This window comes from Hibiscus syriacus, unplaced genomic scaffold, assembly GCF_006381635.1.
Source record: "Hibiscus syriacus cultivar Baekdansim isolate YM2019G1 unplaced genomic scaffold, ASM638163v2 tig00111402_pilon, whole genome shotgun sequence".
NCBI classification, from domain to species: domain Eukaryota; kingdom Viridiplantae; phylum Streptophyta; class Magnoliopsida; order Malvales; family Malvaceae; genus Hibiscus; species Hibiscus syriacus.
Window position 1 is genome coordinate 2,434,861 of NW_024063082.1, and position 21,322 is coordinate 2,456,182.

Sequence of the window (21,322 nt, forward strand, 5' to 3'; positions counted from 1 at the left end):
TACTGTATTTCTTTCTTTTCCATTGGCCCCAATTTTAAAACTTCCCAAAAACCTCCCTCCCAGGCCTTATTTCTTCTTTGATTCTATCCCCTCAAAACCCTTTTTTATAGGTTTTATGTCCTTTTCCCCTTAATGATCTGATCACTTTTTTTTTTCTTTCTTTTTTTGGGTTTTGATCGCAATGTCGGATGATATGTTCTTACATTTCTCTTCTAATTCCTCAAACCAATCGGACCATTCTTTGCCCACCAAGATTGCGAAGCTCGAAGCTCGCTTGGTAGGCAAGACCTCTTCAGCCACTGCTTCTCAGCAACCCTCGCAAACCCAGCAGCAACAGCTGCCTTGGCCTTCTCTATCGTCAGCTTCGAAATTCGTTTCTGTTGAGAACTTGTCGGAGCCTTCTGGTTCAAGTGATTCCGACGATGAGGTAAAATGCCCTTACAATTCTTTTGGTATTTTTTTCCCTCTAAGTTTCAATTGCGGAATAATAGAAAGTCTAACTTTTTGGTTTTGGGGCACATTTCCCAGCAACACGTTACTTCTAGGAGGAACAATTGGGATTTTTATGTTGTTATGGTAATTGTTTATTGCTTTTGGAAAGTAGTGGTTAGCCTACCATCGGCTTACTTTGTGTTGCCATACAGCATACCTGGTAGAAATGCATGGTTGTTCATTGAAACAGATAAAATATTCGATTTGGTAACTGTGTTTTTCCTAATTGAAGTTGCCTTTTGTGCCATTTCTATGTAAACTTGACTTGTTTAGTTCATCGTTATGATTTAAGTTTTAAGAACTTAATTAATGTCATCTTACATGTCACATGATGCCAGAATGGAGGTGAGTTTTTAATACAAGCCAACACACTGAAGCGCCAGAAAGTCCAAGGAGATGATAACTTGTCAGTTTTTGAACATGTTGAGGTAGGTTTATGATTCATGAGGCTTTTTCTTTTTGGAGGCTTGGAAGCCATCTCTTTCCTTTTGAGTTCTTCAAGGTTATTTGTTTACATTTTTTCTGAAGCAGTTTGTTGGATAGCTTCACATATCGTCTCTATTTATTTCTCTTCACTTTAACTTCTCCTTTTTAGCTCTCTGGAAAAGGCTTATTTATATAATCTTTTTTTTTTTTTTGAAAATTGGTCAGACAGTTACTGAAGGCGGGCAAAAGATTGTTGAACCTGTGGAGTCCAAGGCAAGTTCCGAAGGAAATAGAAGAAAACAAGGTCGTGGAAGGGGCAATTCTGTTTCCGGCAAAGGCCGTGGATCTAGATCTAACGATCAGATAAGACAACAAATATCTAGTTCAATTGTAACACCTTCAAATGGTCATCTCGAGACCTCTTTCCATAAGGTGTCCCTTTACTACCACTGGGTGTTATGCTTTTGATTCTCTCCCTTCTAATAGTAAAAGTCGCTAGCACCAAGAATGCTCTTTATATTATTCTCTAGCAGCCATTTTGGCATGTTGGGCCGTTCATTTTAGTGTATGGGCTAAGCTTGGGGTACAGGTGAAAATTATAAAGTTTAAAAAGTAAATGTGAAACACAGAAGGGAAAATAAACTAATCTCAAGGAAATCGGTAGCATTTTTTCTGTTTCAGTGTTTAAACTAATTTTCTGGAGTCCTTTATATTGTGCTTTGAGTGTACACTGTTAATGAGGGAGGAGACATATGTGGAAAGGTAAAAAAAGTAAGGCTTCTATTGATAATAAAAAATGTGTACTTTGTACTGGATATTTAACCTGTAAGATTCCAGTGTCCAAGTGTTCCATTTTCTTTTTTCCTTCTACATTTAACTGGTTTATCGAGAAAGACAATTTAGGAAGAGCTTTTCCTTTCTTAAATTTTGAAACAAATAGAGGAAAACTAGGAAAACAAAAAGAAAATTTTGTTTTCTTCCTTTATGGCATACCAGACCAGTTGGCAAAATTACATAGTTTTTAATTTTTATTATACCAAATTAGTTATATAAATCATATCACATACACTCTTAGGCAGTTTGCTGTTTGTATTCATATCTCAGGATAGTAGGCCCAAAGAGCAGTTCCAGACTGATCAGCGCATCTCACTAGAGGTCTGTATCTTCATAAAATTTTGTCTTCATTTTAACTATTTAAATTTGGTTCTCAATTTTCAGGCAATAAAACTGGTTTTTTATTTTTTTTAGTTCAGGAATGTGGAGGAAAAAGGACTTTGATTTGCTTTTGCAGCCAATTAATTTTTCTTTTCTAAAATATATACTTGTGTAATTTTCCTCAGAGGCACGACAGATTTTTATAACTCAGTTCTAATTCTTTTGGTTGGCAACCTAACCTAGGATGAGGTAACATCTTTACGTGCAAAAGTTGTAGCATTGGAGGATGACCTACGGAAATGTCGTCAACAAGCCTCTGACTATCAAAATCTTTTTCGGCAACTAGAAAAGGTTTTTTAAGGCCTCTGCTAATATATGGCGCATACTTCTTTATTTACTTGCTACTTACCTTTTATTGTTTATTGTAATTTGGCAGGAATTGAAAGATATTAAAGATTCTGACCAGCAAATGAAGCCAAAGGTGTTTATTACACTTAGTTGATGGATCTCAATATACTGAAAGTTCGAACCTTAGTCAATAGCCATTGATATGAGCTTATATCACACCTCTAGTACATATATAGTGTAGATTTTAGATGAACGAGATTTTCCTCATTTTGTTTTACCTCCTCAAGGAGGGCGAGGGAGAAAAAAATGCTTTTAAGTAAGAAATATATCAACTTTCTATTCATTCCTTTAACTAAATCCGGGAAGGGATCCTTTTTTTCTTTTTTAATTTTTATTTATGCTCAGAAACAACTACACCACTTTTACTAATTTTCAGATACAATTAACATATTTTAGATGGAATGGTGACTGTATATGGTTTTCACATCCTTCTGTTATTCCGTTTGAATACAAAAGCAGCTAAATCTTGTAGACTCAAACTGTAGTGAACAGGATTTCTTCACTAGAAGGCCTTTGATAAATGGAATTTATGTTCTTAGGCAATATTTCCAAAAAAAAAGACTTTCGTCCAACATAATTTAATTTTTTCTGATAGAACTTACTAGTTATGCAGTAATGGAAACTAAAGGACCTAAATTTTTTTATTAGCTATAATGGGGGCTTGTTCTTTTTTTTCATTCTGATTTTCGAAGTTGCTTATATTTCCGTACACCATGTGTCTTCCAAGGAGGCTTGTTCCTGTAATATTTTTGTGGACTGTTAACTTTAAGCGCATAATTGAACTTCTAAAAATGTTGTTCGTTTCACAAAGGCAGAATATCAAACTTTATAAATATGTCATCCATACCTAAAGGGGAAAATGAAAATAAAGTCCTAGAAAAGGAATGTTTATTAAGTCTGCTTGATAACAATTTATGGTCTTGGTTTTAATTCTGGGCTTCTTATTTAATCGTGGTTCAGAGAACAAAAATGATATCTGATCTGTTGATAGCTGTTTCGAAAGCTGAGAGACAAGAAGCTAGGATGAAAGTGCGGCAGGATTCCTTGAGACTCGGAAATGTGGGAGTAATCAGGTATATAAAGATTAAATTGTTTCCCATATTTAGTTTATGTTGTTGAAACGGACTCCTCATGCGTGACCCGATGCTTAGTCTGAGAGAGAAAGTTACGATGTTGTCCATAATTCTTTGGTAGTAATAATTAATATGTGGGAGGAAAGAGTGTTTTCGCGAATCATATAAATGCAATATTTCTCATAATTCTCTCTACATAAGTGGGAGGAAAGTTATTATGTGCATCATTCATGTAAATTTTGTACCACAATGTTACAACTCATTGTGTCTCTTGATTAATGAATTTACCCCATGTTCTCTTTTGTCTTCAGAGCTGGAACAGTCATATCTGAGATGTGGGAGGATGGGCAAGCGCTTAAAGATCTAAATGCTCATCTTGTATGTTATTCTTTCTATATTGTCTATGCAATCATAAAAGGAAAAGTTAATGTAACAATTTAGGCCCAAGGATTCTTCTTTTCTTAGTGTACTCACATGATTATTTTATTTATTTTTTAATACGTCACCCTTTCATTTTCTTTTAGAGACAATTGTTGGAAGTTAAGGAGGCTGTTGAACGACAGAGGAAACTGTTGAAGAAGCGACATCCTGGTAATGCATAATTTCTGTGATAAAGGGTTTAAGAATTCCTATTGTTTGTACTCTCTTTGTTAGTTCAAGTTCGGATATTATATGGAATAGATTTAGGCATATATATTAAGTATGTTTCATTTGTTTTGGAATCAGAAATAGTATAACTCAAGGATGTGAGTTTCTGTTTAAAGCAGTATGTTTAAAATGCTTGCATATATAGTTTTTAAGTGGAGTGCACGTGAGATCAACTACCATCATGATAAACAACAAAAGTATAAGCATTAGACAAGGAGATCTTTTACCTTTTATGAGGCAAGGAGCTACTCTTAAAGTAATGAGATATAAACCTTTTGAGAGTCGATCTGTTAAAGAAAAGTTAGCATATCACTGATAAATGTAATTTTAAATTGAAATGAAAATAAGTTAGAACTATAATTACATGAAATCAGTGTTGATATCAGATATCAGTAATTAGATAGCACTTACCCAAAATGAAGAGAAATCAAATTTTTTAAAGATTAATCGGGATCTTTGTAGCGGACCACTATTTTACTAATATCTTATGATTCAATTCCAAAGAAGTAAATAAGTTTTTGGTTAGCCATCAGATGATGAAATGGATGCCATGTTCTATAAAACTTTTTATTGCATGTTGGCAGCCAGTAAGCTTCAATTTTGTAAATGATGTGATATTTTTTTTTGATAGGAATAGGATGCCTCATTAAAAACCTCCCTCTAAGAAGTCCACTGCCCTAAGGCAAGGACCCTCTAGTGGATGGAGGAAAAGAGTACATAAATGATGTGATATTTTGAGCCAACTCATTAGAGAATTATGTGCTAATCAGGAGTCTGGCTGTAGATTTAACGCTCGCACTGTAGTCTCTTTTAGTAATTCTTTGCACAAGATGCATGTTGAAAAGATTTTGACCTAAAGTTGACTTGTTGAGCTGGCATTGGTGAGTTGTGAGTAGTGATGTCTGACAGTTACTTGCACCTAACATCTACTGGAATATGCACCTAACTTTCACACACACACACACACACGTTAATGAGCAGACTCTTCGGTAATGGAACATAAACAAATACTGTAGCATGCACGCGTGCACACACACATCCAGCACAACTCAGACAAATAAGATTGTAAAGGTGTATACTTCTAAGTAATAAGCAAATCACAACTTTTCTTTTGTTTGAAGACAAGGGTGATGCTAGTGATGCAGAATCTAGTGCACAAGAAGAAGATATTCTAATCCAGGATGAGATATACAAATCACGTCTAGCCTCTATTAAACGTGTAAGTTTATCTCTACAAGATTTTGCCTTATCTGATACTATTAAAGAGAATAATGGTTATGTTGATTTTTTCCCTTGCAATCCACCATGATTGAGTTATGATTTTTCTTTAGGAGGAGGAAAGCCTTCTCCGTGAAAGAGATCGCTATGAACTAGATAAGGGAAGGCTTATACGTGAAATGAAGCGCATCCGAGATGAGGATGGATCCCGTTTTAACAATTTTCAAATACTGAATAATAGATATGCCCTTTTAAATCTTCTTGGCAAAGGTGGATTCAGTGAGGTTTATAAGGTCAGAACTCTGGGAAGTTTATATTTTTGAAATATTTTGCTAAGCATGTTTAAAAACAACCTAGTAGATACATTAAAAGTCTGGAAATCCTTTGCCAAAATTGGCAATTGTGAAAATATATCTTTTTGCAGTGATTTGAAGTTAGAAATTTCCGGCAGGCTTATGACTTGGTAGAGCATAGATATGTTGCATGTAAACTTCATGGTCTGAATGCTCAGTGGAGTGAGGATAAGAAGCAAAGTTACATACGACATGCAATTCGAGAGTACAACATTCACAAGACATTGGTGCACCATCACATTGTTCGGCTTTGGGACATTTTTGAGATTGATCAGAATGCTTTCTGCACCGTCTTAGAGTACTGTAGCGGTAAACTAACTCAACCACAATTTATTTATGGGATGGGAGCCTTTTCGGATTTGGTTTCTTGGTAGAAAGACCTACAAATTCTGTCTGGATAATGGTTTGATAGATCGACCGTGCATATTTAATTTCATTTCTTCTTCTGATTTCTTTTATTGCTTCCAGGCAAAGACCTTGATGCTGTTTTGAAGGCAACGCCAGTATTGCCTGAGAAAGAAGCTAGGATTATCATAGTTCAAATATTTCAAGGCCTTGTAAACTTGAACAAAAGAGCACAGAAGATTATCCATTATGATCTGAAGCCTGGCAATGTTCTTTTTGATGAGTTAGGTACAGCAAAAGTGACTGATTTTGGTCTTAGCAAAATCGTGGAGGATGATGTTGGATCCCAGGGTATGGAACTTACATCCCAGGGTGCTGGAACATATTGGTAAGTATGCAGTTTAATGCCCTTCATTGAAAATGTCTACCTCTGCTGTTTTTTCACCCAGTTTTGCTGCAATTTCCTCTTATCTTATGCCAGTTATCTGCAAAATATTACCTCTTTACACTTCATATTTCGAACTTGAAAGTAGTAATGAATGCCTGTTGAATAGTAAATCTAACCTTTGAGGACTTCAGTAAAAAAAAAACTATTGTGCTGAATTTTGTTGAATTTAATACTGTAGAAATGAGCATACAATTTGAAATATTATCGGAAATATGATTGTTTATGTCACATATATAATATAAATGTCCTGAGCACAATTTTGTATATTTCCTTGTAAGGATGAATTATCAGAAAGAAATTTCTCTCTGATTTTTATACTTTGCGCTATGTATTTTATGTTTAAAAATAGTGCATTCTACATAGGTCCCTGAAACTGGGTTTAGTTTATATCGGTGTTTAGTTGGTGTGAAAACATGCTTTCTTTCCATATCGACAGATTTGTTATTCTACTCTAATGATTGTATGCAGTCTTATTTAATATTTTCCCTCCTTTGTCTCTGTATTGCTTTTGAATTAGTAGGTGACTAATTTCTGTGTTTGGATATAACCTATTCTTTCAATTTTGTTCTGTTCTAGTGTGTGGTCATATCTCATTTCTTTTAATGTGCAACACTGTTGATTTTTGTTTCGTGATTTCAGGTACTTGCCCCCTGAATGCTTTGAGCTTAGCAGAACGCCTCTGATTTCATCAAAGGTAGGTGACACCATCACCAATCTCTTCCTTCTCACTTTTTTTCCTTGCTAATTGAAATCGAGGCCATATGTGCAACTTGATTAGCAGCAGATGGTTTCAATACCATGTAAAGTTCATGCCTAAAAGTTATCCGACTATGCACCATGCAAATGGTTTGTTATTTGTGTCTTCAATTTTTCTTTTGATGTAGTCTTCCATTAAAAACAGGTGGATGTTTGGTCAGTTGGTGTTCTACTTTACCAAATGCTTTTTGGTAGACGCCCCTTCGGGCATGACCAGACTCAAGAACGAATATTGCGTGAAGACACAATTATTAAAGCTCGTAGAGTTGAATTCCCATCAAGGCCTACTGTCTCCAATGAGGCAAAGGTTAGTTCTGTCATATATTGGTGCTTGTTATTGCATATTTTGTCTTGATGGATGTCACAACTCACCATTGTGCCATTAAACGTCAAAAGCGGAGTTAAATTATTAATTACAGGTGTTTCAGACTTCGACTTGATGTTCAATTGTTCATTGTAGAGAATATTTTTTCCCAGAAAATACTTCCTCTTTAGTGGTAATCCAATAACTATCATGGAAAGACAATAAATGCGTAGAACTTTCGGTTGCTTAACAATGATGTAATCGGATATCTAACCGTGCAGGATTTGATTCGTCGATGCCTAACATATAATCAAGCGGAAAGGCCAGATGTTTTGACAATAGCACAGGATCCGTATCTTACGTATTCAAAGAAGTAGAAACTGTACATGTCACAGAAAGCCAAAAAAGAAAAGAGCAGGGCGTGGGATGCAGCATTTGCTTCCAATTCTTTTGAAATAAACCACATGGAATTTTGTACAGATTGTAAAGGTTTTGTGATTATATATATATATATATATATATATATATATATATATATATATATATATATATATATATGCCCTGCTTCTGTTTGTTTAACCTCAGAAATTAGTTTCGAGTTTTTTGTTTATGAAACAGTTTAATATCATACAGAGCTATTTAAATTCATAATGAAAACAAGGCAGCATGTCCTTTTAAGCCCCCCAACTTAGTTTTTTCATTTAGCCCTTGAATTTTTATTACTTCCTTTATGGTCCTCCAACTTGTGCTTCTTTTGTCAAACTGATCAAATTTGACGGAATTGCAGGTGCTGTTAAACCGAGGTTATTTTATCCTTTTCTGTTATATATATATATATATATATATGGGGTTAGAAAACTATCTTTTTTATCACATAAAAACTGAAAATAATCATTTTATTATTATTAGAAATCATAATATCAAAATTCTTCCTTAATATTTAAGAGAATAGTTATGTTAATTTCTATGTTATTGATAAACATAATGTAAAAGAAATTCTCAAATGTGAAGGCACAGACATAATATTAAAATGAATTCTCTCAAACGTCAAGGGTGGATTTTATCAGTATATCTTATTAGTTATTTAAAAAAAATGAAGGTATAAACCATTACATCAGGAAGATATGATTTGGCTATAGGGTGCCGCAAAGATCTCTATCAAGTCTTTGGTAAATCTATAGGCTGCTGATTCATTCATTTCACATTGGAAGAGGATAATCCATTCTTCGTTTATTAAAGCAGCAGTAGCTCGAACTAGAAAATAAGGGCTATCATAAAAAGGAAAAGATAAGAGTCTTTGGTAAATCTATAGGCTGATTCATTAACTACTGTCAACTGGCGGTGTACCTATAAATTTTAAATTACGATATCATAGATTTAAATTACAGTATATAAATAAAGTTATAAATTAATGTATAATATTAGGATTCGATAAATTAATGTATACAACCACAACAACAAAACCCTATTCTCATATGTAATGGGGTAAAGGGAGGTAGGGTAGTAGGCTGCCCCCAACTCCAGGTTGAGAGTAACTTCCGTGGAATACCTCCGGCAATTAGAAAATTAAAAATAAAGATAAAATACAATGCATGTATAAATAAATAAATACATAGTGTTGGTAATGCTCAATCTCACATAGTATTGGAAACACTATTGGGAATGGTATTTAAGACTTGGCTTTCCCACTTCCTTGTTGAGTGATAGAGAACAAGGGGGACTCTCGTGCACCGCCGCCGCCGTCCGTCCGTCTCGTCTCGGCATGGCTCGGCTCGTGGTCGTAGTCGTGGTAATACACACGTCCGCGCAGATACTATCTTTTTAGAGAAAATTCTTGAGGAATTTCTCTTTGAAAGAAACAAATGGAAAAATGTGAAAGATTTCAACTGATATTTATAGGCTGCCGAGGACTGTTTAATTTCAAATGATAACAACTGGTTTATGAGAGTTATCAGAAATTAAACAGCTTTTCCTAAATTAAATCAAAAACGTTAAGATGTTTCTGGACTTATTTCCAGCTTTGTACAGAGGAGACAAGATGTTAATATCAGGAGTTACAGGAGTTATTTGATTTAATTCCATGGGTTACATGATATAATTTTGGGAGTTATAACAGCTGAACAATGATACAATGAACCTGGACTATTTTTGAGTCAGGTTCATCTAGACGTTTCAGCTGTTACAAAAGAAGAGATTTAATCCTGAAATTTTATGGACGATTTTAACCCTATTTCTAGCCTATAAATAGAGGGTTATATTCAGCTTCTCAACTTACTCTCAAACATTCACAATTCACTTACAAAAGTGTTTTCTACAGTTCTCTCTGTGAGTTCTCTCTGAGTGCTTTCCAATCAGAAGAGCAATACCACCAGCAGTCCACTCCGGTTTCGGGTGTACGGAATTCGGAACGACCGTGTTAACCTCGGGGGACGGTCCGCCTACTGCAGCGATTACACACATCGGGGCGAATTCGTTTCTAAGGCAGTGATTTTTACCACGACACGGTTTACGAATTTGTTCCTTTTTATTACTGTTTATATTTCCATTCAGTACTAACGGTATAGTTTTGCAGTTCATATATCCAACAATTTAGAAACGAATTCCATATACTACAATCATGACAACACCTTTAAGCAAACTAATCCCCGATCTTTCCAAGCTCGATGCACTTGATGGAAAGAATTATAGAAGGTGACCCCAAAGAATCCTGATATTCTTCGAGCAGCTTGATCTTGACTACGTGCTGCTCAAGCCACCACCTACAATGCCGCCAACCCCAGCTGCCGGTAATGATGCGGATGTGGTCCTCAATGATGATGCCTTAGCAACCGCCGTCGCCGCTCTTGCTACCTACGAGAAAGACAACAAGACGGTGCGAGGAAATCTACTCAGCCACATGTCAAATAAACTATTTGATATGTTCCTAAAAGAAAGGAGTGCCAAGGCAATATGGGACACTCTCGACAAAAAGTATGGTGCGGAAGATGCGGGCATCAAGAAGTACGTTGTTGGCGAATGGCTCAAATTCCAGATGACAGACGACAAGCCAATAATGGATCAAGTCCATGACTATGAGAACTTAGTCGCTGAAATCATCGCTGAAGGGATGCAAATGTGTGAGGTGTTGTAAGCCAATGTACTCATTAAGAAGCTGCCCAAGTCCTGGTCTGACTACCGCAACTCTCTTAAGCATAAGAAGAGAGACATTTCGCTTGAAGAACTTGTGGCCCATATGAAGATTGAAGAAGCCAATCGTTTAAAAGATAAGCTTACTAATTCTATGAGTAATTTATATTTTAAAGCTAACTTGGTTGAGTCTAAATTTAAGAAGATCATGAAACGTGGGAATCAAGACAAGAAGACGAAACCACAGAAGGCTACCAACTTCAAGAAGTCAGGAAAGGCCAAACCTGAAGGAAAGACGTTCAAGTGTTATGTATGCGGTTTACCCGGCCATAAAGCTTACCAATGCCAACACCGATCAGACCGCTAGAATGACAACAAGCCACAGATGCACGTTGTAGAAGAAGATGATGAGATCATTGATGCGGTGGTCTCAGAAGTTAATCTGGTGGAGAACATTTCAGAATGGGTAGTTGACACTGGCGCTTCAAAGCATTTCTGTGCAAGGAAGGAGTTTTTCACCGAGTTCGAGGATGGGAACACTGGTGAACGTGTGTACATGGGGAACTCTAGCAGTTCTGAAGTGCTAGGCAAAGGCAAGGTTTTACTCAAGCTGACTTCTGGTAAAACTCTGGCTTTAAATAATGTTCTGTATGTACCTGCCTTGCGTAGAAATTTGATAAGTGGTGGGCTTCTGAATAAGGTAGGCATTAAGTTAGTTTTTGAGGTAGATAAACTTGTACTTTCCCGAAATGGTGATTATGTGGGGAAAGGGTTTTTAAGCAATGGTTTATTTGTCATAGAAACTCAATTTAATGAAAATAAAGCTACCACTTCTGCTTATATTGTTGAATCCATTAATATGTGGCATGCTAGATTATGACATGTGAATATTCATGCTTTAAAGAAATTAATAAATATGAATGTTTTGCCTAAACTAGACACAACTAGCTTTAACAAATGTGAGATTTGTGTAGAAGCTAAGCATACTAGACCTCACTTTAAGATTATTTCTAATAGAAAGACTGAACTGTTAGAACTCATTCATACTGATCTAGCAGATTTTAGAAACACTAAAAGTAAAGGAGGAAAACACTACTACATAACTTTTGTAGATGATTATTCAAGATATAAAAAAGTTTATCTCCTAAGAACTAAAGATGAAGCTGGAAACTTCTTTCTTATTTGTAAGGCAGAAGTAGAAAATCAGTTAGATAGGAGAATCAAACGGGTTAGATCTGATAGAGGTGGTGAATATGGATCTAATTTCTTAAAAGATATTTGTGAAAAGAATGTCATAATTCATGAAACTCCAGCCTCCTATTTTCCTCAACAGAATGGTATAGCCGAAAGGAAAAATAGAACTTTAAAAGAGATGATGAATTCTTTACTAATAAGTTTAGGGTTATCTGATAACATGTGGGGGGAAGCCATTCTATCGGCAACTCATATCTTGAACCGAGTTCCTCATAAGAAATTAGATTCTACCCCATATGAATTATGGAAAGGATACGCTCCTAATTTACAATACCTGAAAGTATGGGGGTGTCTGGCCAAAGTGGGTTTGCCAGACTTTAAGAAGTCCACCATCGAACCTAAAACTGTTGATGCAGTGTTTATAGGGTATGCTGCGAATAGTGCTGCATACAGATTCATGCTTTTACAAGATTATTCTATTTGCGAGTAAAGGGATGTTGTTTTCTTTGAAAATACTTTTCCATTAAAGGAACCGAGAATGAATATTGAAACACAAATAGAATATATTACATCCACTTCTTCTAGTAATCCTGATAGGTCTTTTGAATAAATTGATTTCGATCCTAGAAGAAGTAAAAGGCAAAGAGTTGAAACCTCTTTTGGACCAAACTTTATTACTTCCTTTATTTCTGAGATAAATGATTTAGACTCCATTTCAGATCCTATAGCTCAAATTTTTCTGTTAGATGAGGATCCTAAAACTTTTGAAGAAGCTATAAGATCTATCGATGCTAGTTTTTGGAAAAGCGCTGTTAATGATAAACTAGAATCGATAATGTCTAATCATACTTGGGAATTAGTTGACTTGCCTAAGGGATTCAAACCAATCTCCAACAAATGGGTCTTCCGGAAGAAACTAAGGCCAGATGGTTCGATTCAGCGGTACAAGGCAAGGTTAGTCGTCAAAGGGTTCATTCAAAGGTTTGGTATAGACTACTTTGATACATATTCTCCCGTTACAAAAATCTCAACGATTCGTGCATTATTTGCACTAGCCTCTATTCATAAGTTGCATGTACATCAAATGGATGTTAAGACTGCTTTCTTGAATGAAGATCTAGATGAGGAGATTTACATGGAGCAGCCACTAGGTTTTGAAGCACCTGGTATGGAAGGCAAAGTCTGTAGACTCAAAAAGTCACTATATGGACTTAAGCAGGCTCCTAAACAGTGGTATGAGAAATTTGATAAAACTATTCTTAGTTTTGGTTTTGTTGTGAATGGTTCGGATGTTTGTGTGTATTCGAAGATGTTTGACACTGAATGTGTTATCATAAGTCTTTATGTTGATGACATGTTGATTTTCAGTTCTAACATTGAGTCCATTAACAAAGTTAAAAATTTCTTGTCCACTAAGTTTGAGATGACAGATTTGGGAGAAGTAGATGTAATCTTAGGAGTCAAAGTTACCAAAACTGAGAAGGGATTTTCTTTATGTCAAGCACATTATATAGAGAGAGTGCTAAAGAAATTTGACAGTTTTGATGTCGTCCCTGTTCGAACTCCTTATGACCCTAGCATACATCTAGTTAGGAATAAAGGAAGTAGCGTTTCCCAAACTGAATATGCTAAGTTAATCGGAAGCTTAATATTCTTAATGAACTATACTCGGCCTGATATTGCTTATGCTGTGAGTAGACTGAGTAGACATACTCATAATCCTAGTGGTGAGCACTAGATTGCTCTTAAACGCTTACTGAAGTATCTTAAGGGTACTTTGGATTGGAAACTTGAGTTTGTTGGCTTTCCTGCGGTACTGGAAAGATATTGTGATGCCAACTGGGTTTCTGATAATGATGAGGTAAGCTCTACGAGATGGTATGTTTTTACTTTGGGTGGAGCAGCAATCTCGTGGAAATCATCAAAGCAGACTTGTATTGCTCGTTCTACTATGGAGTCAGAGTTTATAGCTCTTGACCTAGCTGGGCAAGAAGTCGAGTGGCTCAAAAGTTTGTTAGCAGATATTTCGTTGTGGGGAAGACCGACTCCTCCAATTTCATTATTGTGTGATTCACAAGCTGCGATATGTGTGGCTAAGAACCAAGCTTACAATGGTAAGAAAAGACACATTCGCATAAGACATGAATATGTTAGACACTTAATAAAGAATGGAGTGCTCTCTTTAGAGTATGTGAAGTCGGAAAGGAACCTAGCAGATCCACTTACCAAAGGGTTAAGTCGGAAGATGGTCCTAGATTTGTCGAGGGGGATGGGTCTAAAGTCCATTGGTTGAGGAATTCATGGTGGATACCCAACTTAGTTATCTAAGTTCCATGTGGTGAAACGAAACCATGGAAAGACTCATAGTGCACATTCCTACTGCCTATCCTTATGACGAATAATGTTCATGCCCAGTATGAGCTTAAGTGCTCTTAATAAATTCATAGCCCAGGCTTTGGGTGGTCTTAGTGAGAAAGACTTGATGAATTTACCGATTTTGGCTGAATATTTATTCTTAATAAGTTCATAACCCAGAGTGAGTGGGTAGGAAATGATGAACTTACCTACAGAAAGGTTGAGTTTGTTAAACTCTTAATAAATTCAAATCCAAGTATTTGGATGATTCTAGTGAGAAGGACTTACTGAATTTATCGATAATTGAGGTTGAATATTTATTCTTAATGACTTCTTAGCCCAGAGTTTGGGTGGTTCATTAATAATGAACTTGAAGAAAGTCATCATACCCTTTGTGAGGTTGAGCTATTATAAAAGCTCTTAATTATTTCATATCCATTTTTAAAGGGTGGTTTATATTGAGATAAACTTGATGAAATAACCTATGTAAGTGAGAAGGGTTAGCCGCCTTCTATGAAAAATGTTGGGCCATTTTTCTAGCACACTTACTAGAATCCTGAGGTAAGATGGCCAAATATATACTTTGTATATATATATCTTACACATCGAGGACTCAGGTGGATGAAGGAGTTAGTTGTGTGTTATGAGTTTACCCTGATCTTAGAAAGTTTCATACTAGTTTCACTTATCTAAGAGAATGATTGCTCATCATCACTATGTACTAGTTCCAGATACGTTCACTAGTGCTTAAGCAACTAATCTCGCTATTGCTCTTCTGGAAAGTTTTTTTTCGAGTTTCAGAAGATTTCTTTCGCATTAGTGGGGGAATGTTGGTAATGTTCAATCCCACATAGTATTGGAAACACTATTGGGAATGGTATTTAAGACTTGGCTTTCTCACTTCCTTGTTGAGTGATAGAGAACAAGGGGGACTCTCGCGCACCGCCGCCGCCGTTCGTCCGTCTCGTCTCGACTCGGCACTGCTCGGCTCGGCTCGTGGTCGTGGTCATGGTCGTGGTAATACTTGTCTTCGACACGTCCGTGCGGATACTATCTTTTTAGAGAAAATTCTTGAAGAATTTCTCTTTGAAATAAACAAATGGAAAAATGTGAAAGATTTCAACTGATATTTATAGGCTACTGAGGACTGTTTAATTTCAAATGATAACAGCTGGTTTATGAGAGTTATCAGAAATTAAACAGCTTTTCCTAAATTAAATAAAAAACGTTAAGATGTATCTGGACTGATTTCCAGCTTTGTACAAAGGAGACAAGCTGTTAATATCACGAGTTACAGGAGTTATTTGATTTAATTCCATGGGTTACATGATATAATTTCGGGAGTTATAACAGCTGAACAATGATGCAATGAACCTGGACTATTTTTTGAGTCAGGTTCATCTAGACGTTTCAGCTGTTACAAAAGAAGATATTTAATCCTGAAATTTTATGGATGATTTTAACCCTATTTCTAGCCTATAAATAGAGGGCTATATTCAGCTTCTCAACTCACTCTCAAACATTCACAATTCACTTACAAAAGTGTTTTCTACAGTTCTCTCTATGAGTTCTCTCTGAGTGCTTTCCAATCAGAAGAGCAATACCACCAGCAGTCCACTCCGGTTTCGGGTGTACGGAATTCGGAGCGACCGTGTTAACCTCGGGGGACAGTCCGCCTACTGCAGCGATTACACACATCGGGGCGAATTCGTTTCTAAGGCAGTGATTTTTACCACGACACGGTTTACGAATTTGTTCCTTTTTATTACTGTTTATATTTCCAGTCAGTACTAACGATGTAGTTTTGCAGTTCATATATCCAACACATAGTTGAACAATATTCTTATGCAGTCTTCATATTCGCGTCTGTAATGTGTAATATGGTTAAACCATTCTAAAATATTTTTTATTATTAAATATTTTTTAAAAAAATTAAAAAGTTGAGTCAATCTCTTTTTAAAGAGTATCAAAATCTTTCTAAAAATTGTGTACTTTTTTTTTCTTTTTACAATTTATATAGAGGAATTTCTTTTTAGAAAATTTGGGAGTGTTAATTGACACCCTTCATCATATTCTGCTGTCAATATTTCAATAAGAATAAAATAGTTGGATTTCGTTTAATAATATGATAATATTCTATTATGTTTGGATTAATTTGATTAAAAAAATAAGTATTCAGGAATCAAAAGAGACAATAAAATTTTAAAGACTAAAATGATTAAATTGGTAAAGTTGGAGAGTCAAAAAGGTGAATTTCACCAAAATAATATATATATATATATATATATATATATATTATTGGCCCGTGAACAAGACAAAAACGAAAAGTGGTGAATGCAAATTAACTTGAGCTAAAAATCCACATTTTATTTGATCACAAAATTTTGAATTAAAATTCTCATTTCAAAAGATTGATAATGAGAATACATTAACAACCCTTCAATGATCTCTCAGTTATGCTTTGTCGAGATACATACGGTAGTTGAGGGTGCTATCCACATGGTTTAGTAGCTCATGCATGGCATACATGGGAGTTGGATTGTAACTAGTGGATATAACTCGCATACGTGTCAAGGCTGTTAGGAAACTATTCTAGAAACTGTTAGTTTGTTAAAGTTATTATGAACTTGCTATAAGAAAGCTTAGGTGATGTGTAATCCACGCTTGATGGAAAATATTTTTCGATATTCTGTTTGATTCAAGCTTTGCCTACTGCAATGCTTAACATGCTTGATAGGTTTAGTAGCCGAGCCAAATCCAAATGGAAATAGAGGGTCGTAATGTGGATCACCCACGTTCATAGGGAGCTGGTCCACCGTCTTGAACCACGTTCAGGCTTAGGGCATGCTTTGTCAGGCTTAGGGCATGCTTTGTCAAGCTCTACTGTTTCTAATATTGATTAATTAATGCCATTATATAAAGTGGTATCGTATTTTTGCATTAAATCTCTTACGAAAATGATTGTCTTTTTTTTTTATTCTTCGCACCAGCTCTTTGGGCTTGACTTGATCTTGGACGGAAGCGTTTGGATGGATTTAAGCGTCCTTTGTTTTTATAACGATTAATATTATTTCAAAATTTAAATTTATATAATTATAATTTATATACTTAAATATAAATTAAAAATAAGATTTAATTACATTATATCACCTAAATAAGTTTAAAGAATTAATTTTTTTATACAAATATATACAATCGCTTTATAACGCTAAGATACACTTATAATAAAATTTTACTAAAAAAAACATAATGACATATCTTACATTCTTACTTGACAAAATTTAATTGCAAACATAAAAGAATGTCACAAATAAATATGAATGTTAGATTAAATATGTCATAAAATTTAGATTTTATCGGGTGATGCAATGAATTTATAAAACGGCATTAAATTAATATGTTATAAAATTAATAATAAACCTTAAACGCACACAAACCCTAAATGCATGCACGCAAATTACAAGATAGGTTATAAGAGAAGTATTCAAATTCTAAACACTCTCTCTTGACTAGATTGTTAAACCTAAAAGGTTTAGATATATGTATTATTGTATAGAATAGTGCTACGAGAGTTTTGATAACACCTTTCGATTCATGAATCTCTTCACGAAATTAAAACAGGTTGCATTGTAAAATGTATTAGATCTAATTTGAATAAAATTCGGATAACTGAGTGTTATTGCGGAATAAATGGGTGTCATTGCAAGTACTTGATAGTCATTTCTAGTCTCTAATAGTGGGGAACATTATATAGCTTCCCCACTAGAGTAGTTCAAAAGGCATAGGCTATCAGCATTACAGATGCATAGTAGTACTAGACAACAGCCAAAAAGTATGAGCACCTTGGTTTCAAATGGGACAAACCCCAAAACAGTAAAAAGCTTGAGTACTCGGATGGTTTTTCCCTGAACTTTCTTTTGTACTTTTTACCGTACCGAAAATAATAAGGGCCAGCAGTAGTTACGTGCCACTCATGCTTGCCTCCTACTTTTGCTTACAAATAGAGCGCAAAAGCCATGTTATGTTTTGCATTTGTCTCTTGATACGCTGTACCCATGGATTTAGATGAAGAGAAACACGAACAAGGTTGGTTCGGCCGTAGATGGTTGCGGATTAAGGCCTTCTTCGAGAATCTAAACACCGGGGTGTCGGAATTCGTTAGCAATATGAAAAAGCTCGGCCGAGACGATCCGAGGAGAATTGTTCATTCACTAAAAGTGGGGATTGCACTCACTTTGGTCTCGTTGTTATATTACTGCCAGCCACTGTACGACAGCTTCGGCGTTTCCGCAATGTGGGCTGTAATAACTGTCGTATTGGTCTTTGAATTTTCTGTGGGTAAGTTTCGTTTTCTCGCCTCAATTTCAAATTAATCAAACAAAGCTATCACTCGAAATTATATAATTTAATAGAAAACCCGTGCTTCTAATATAAAATCGTGTGTATGTTTATGTCCTCAGGTGCTACTATTGGGAAAGGTGTGCTGAGAGGACTGGCAACGCTGCTTGGTGCTGCTCTAGCCGTTGGCGCTCACCATTTAGCTAATCAATTTGGACGCATAGGTGAACCGATACTACTCGGCTTCTTTGTCTTCCTCCAAGGTAATTTAACCGACGCAAAATACAATATCCCATTGTTCCCGGTTGTGATCAAACAGAAATAAAAAAACAATCTTTGTTTGCGATCGCAGCTGTGGTGTTTACTTTTGCAAGATTCTATCCCGCGATCAAGGCAAGATATGATTATGGATCGGTGATATTCATCTTGACATTCTCTTTCGTTTCGGTGTCGGGATATCGGTACGACGAGATATCGAAATTGGCTTACCAGAGATTAGCGACCATCCTCATAGGTGGTTGTGCTTGTATCATGATCTCCGTATTGGTTTTCCCTGTCTGGGCTGGTGAAGAACTCCATAACTTAATTGCTTCCAACATGGACAAGCTTGCCAGTTTCCTACAAGGCTTCGGACATGTGTACTTCGACATGGCTGAGGATGGAGAGTCCAAACAAGATAAACCCTTCTTACAGGGATATAGAACTGTTCTTAATACCAAAAACAATGAAGACAACTTGGCTAATTTTGCAAGGTGGGAACCAGGGCATGGTCAATTTCGGTTCCAACATCCATGGAAACAATACCTCAAGATCGGAGCTCTAACGCGCCAATGTGCATATCGAATCGAAATGCTTAATGGCCACCTAAATCCACAGGCACAGCCACAAATTCCAAGTAAAATCCAAGAGACGTGCATGGAAATGAGCTTGGAGTGTGGCAGAGCGTTGAAGGAACTAGCATTGACAATCAAAACAATGGTGAAACCGTACGCAGCCCATGTCCACATCGAAAACTCTAAATCGGCTGCCGAGAATTTGAACTCTTTGCTCCAATCGTCGGGCTTATGGGGTGATAATATGGACCTCTTGCAACTTGTACCCGTGGCTACTGTCGTCTCTTTGTTAATCGATGTGATCAACTACACTGAGGAAATCACCGAGTCCGTTCATGAACTCGAATCAATGGTGAACTTCAAAGCCGTCGAGCCGACCGTGTCGCCGGAAAAAACCTGAAACCGGACAATCCAAACCTGTGAAATCTTCAGATGGTGTTAATGGCCCTAGTGTTATCGTTGCAATTGGCTAACCAAATATATATATGATATTCGAGCTAACTAAGACATTACTATAAAGTTTAGGTGAAAAACATTTGATGTAAATGTCGTATCCGTGTCGTGGCCGTATGGTTATACACCTACGTTTTTTTTATGGTAATAAACGGTTTCAGTTTTGTTCTCTTACATCATTTATAGTTAGGAAAATGGAATTATTCTGAAAATAAAAATCCTCAGAGAGATTGCATTTGTAAAGAAATTTGTCACATGAGAAATTAGATTCTAAAGAACATCTCAGCGTGTTAAAACAATACAAATAAAAAGGTAGAGTATCAATATGTTGATTTAAGTGATAAACAACTTAATATTATTTAAACAGATCTTAAGCTTGAGATCATGTGGATGCAGAAAATTTCTGTTTGGTCTCGCCGTTGAACATAAAGCTGCATTGTTGCTTCCAAAGTCTCCATAGCAGGATTCCAAAGAGGTGCCTCCAGTGGTAAGCGTCACCGCCGCCCCTGCAGAATTATTGAGGTTAGTTTTTAACCAATAAAAAAAGGTTAAGGGAAAAGAATCTCCCTGTTAAGTGCGGTGGCGTGATCTACGTCCACGTTATACGAGCGGTGGTGCAATCCTAGTGAATATGAATGATAGTCTCTTCGCTATTTCCACACAGCGGACAATCAGGGCCAATCGTGAGGCCACGCCTAGCCCTTTCCACATTAGTCATAAGATAGTTATGGAGGACCAACCAAATAAAGTTCCTAACACGCTGGGGGCCATTGAAACCCCACACCATGTTCCAAATCTGTTCCCTCTCGTCCCAGTGGGCATGATTCAACACATGATAAGCTGACTTAGCCGTACAAATACCAGTTTGCTCCCAGCTCCAAGTAGGATGGTCGAGGCCAGCTTCAATGCAAGGAGAAGGTATGACTACGATCTCCCGAACCAAATTATCATCGACCAGGTTCTTTACCTTGGCCACGTCCCAGGTGTCGGTGTTGGTGATAAGGTCACTAAGAGGATAATCAGGGTTACGGTGCTGGTCGTAGGCCGTCCGATTAGCCAGCAGATTCATCACGGGGATCCAAAAATCAGTCCTGAAATTTATGCATTTCCCGTCGCCAACCGACCAACAGACATTACCTTTGATGAAGTCCCAGACTTTGGAGAGGGATCTCCACACGAAGAAACAATTCTTAGCGTGATAAATGCAAATCAGATTAATGCAATGTATTTTGCATGCTTCTTTTGATTTTTCTTAAATGTAATTAAGAATTGTAAGAATAAAAAGTAATGAGTATACCACAGGTTCAAATCAGATTAATTGATTACCTATATCTTTCACTTCAATTTTTTTTTATTAATTTAGGGTAATTACAATATATTATCTATTTATATTTTGT

The 21,322-nt window shown here is 36.2% G+C and overlaps 1 protein-coding gene and 1 pseudogene across 3 annotated transcripts; both read left to right on the plus strand.

Moving 5' to 3' along the window:
• The first annotated feature begins 33 nt into the window (after positions 1–33).
• On the plus strand, positions 34–8,027 carry LOC120162531 (serine/threonine-protein kinase TOUSLED-like). 3 transcript variants are annotated; one of them, XM_039172671.1, is made up of 16 exons: positions 34–427; positions 831–920; positions 1,144–1,350; positions 2,023–2,073; positions 2,317–2,424; positions 2,510–2,554; positions 3,442–3,554; positions 3,866–3,932; positions 4,079–4,145; positions 5,324–5,421; positions 5,534–5,713; positions 5,872–6,082; positions 6,242–6,506; positions 7,206–7,260; positions 7,468–7,629; positions 7,908–8,027. In XM_039172671.1, exons 1-16 carry the CDS (start codon positions 182–184, stop codon positions 8,001–8,003), a joined length of 2,061 nt encoding a protein of 686 aa, XP_039028602.1. In that variant the 5' UTR covers positions 34–181; the 3' UTR covers positions 8,004–8,027. The 3 variants fall into 3 exon arrangements, 2 of the variants coding, with proteins under 2 accessions (XP_039028602.1, XP_039028603.1); XM_039172672.1 differs by lacking the exon at positions 7,908–8,027 and adding an exon at positions 7,724–7,880 and having other exon boundaries at positions 7,468–7,630; XR_005519553.1 differs by lacking the exons at positions 7,206–7,260; positions 7,468–7,629; positions 7,908–8,027 and adding an exon at positions 6,649–6,759 and having other exon boundaries at positions 6,242–6,607.
• Positions 8,028–18,356: 10,329 nt separating this feature from the next.
• Positions 18,357–19,945, plus strand: LOC120162391 (annotated as a pseudogene).
• The last annotated feature ends 1,377 nt before the right edge of the window (positions 19,946–21,322 follow it).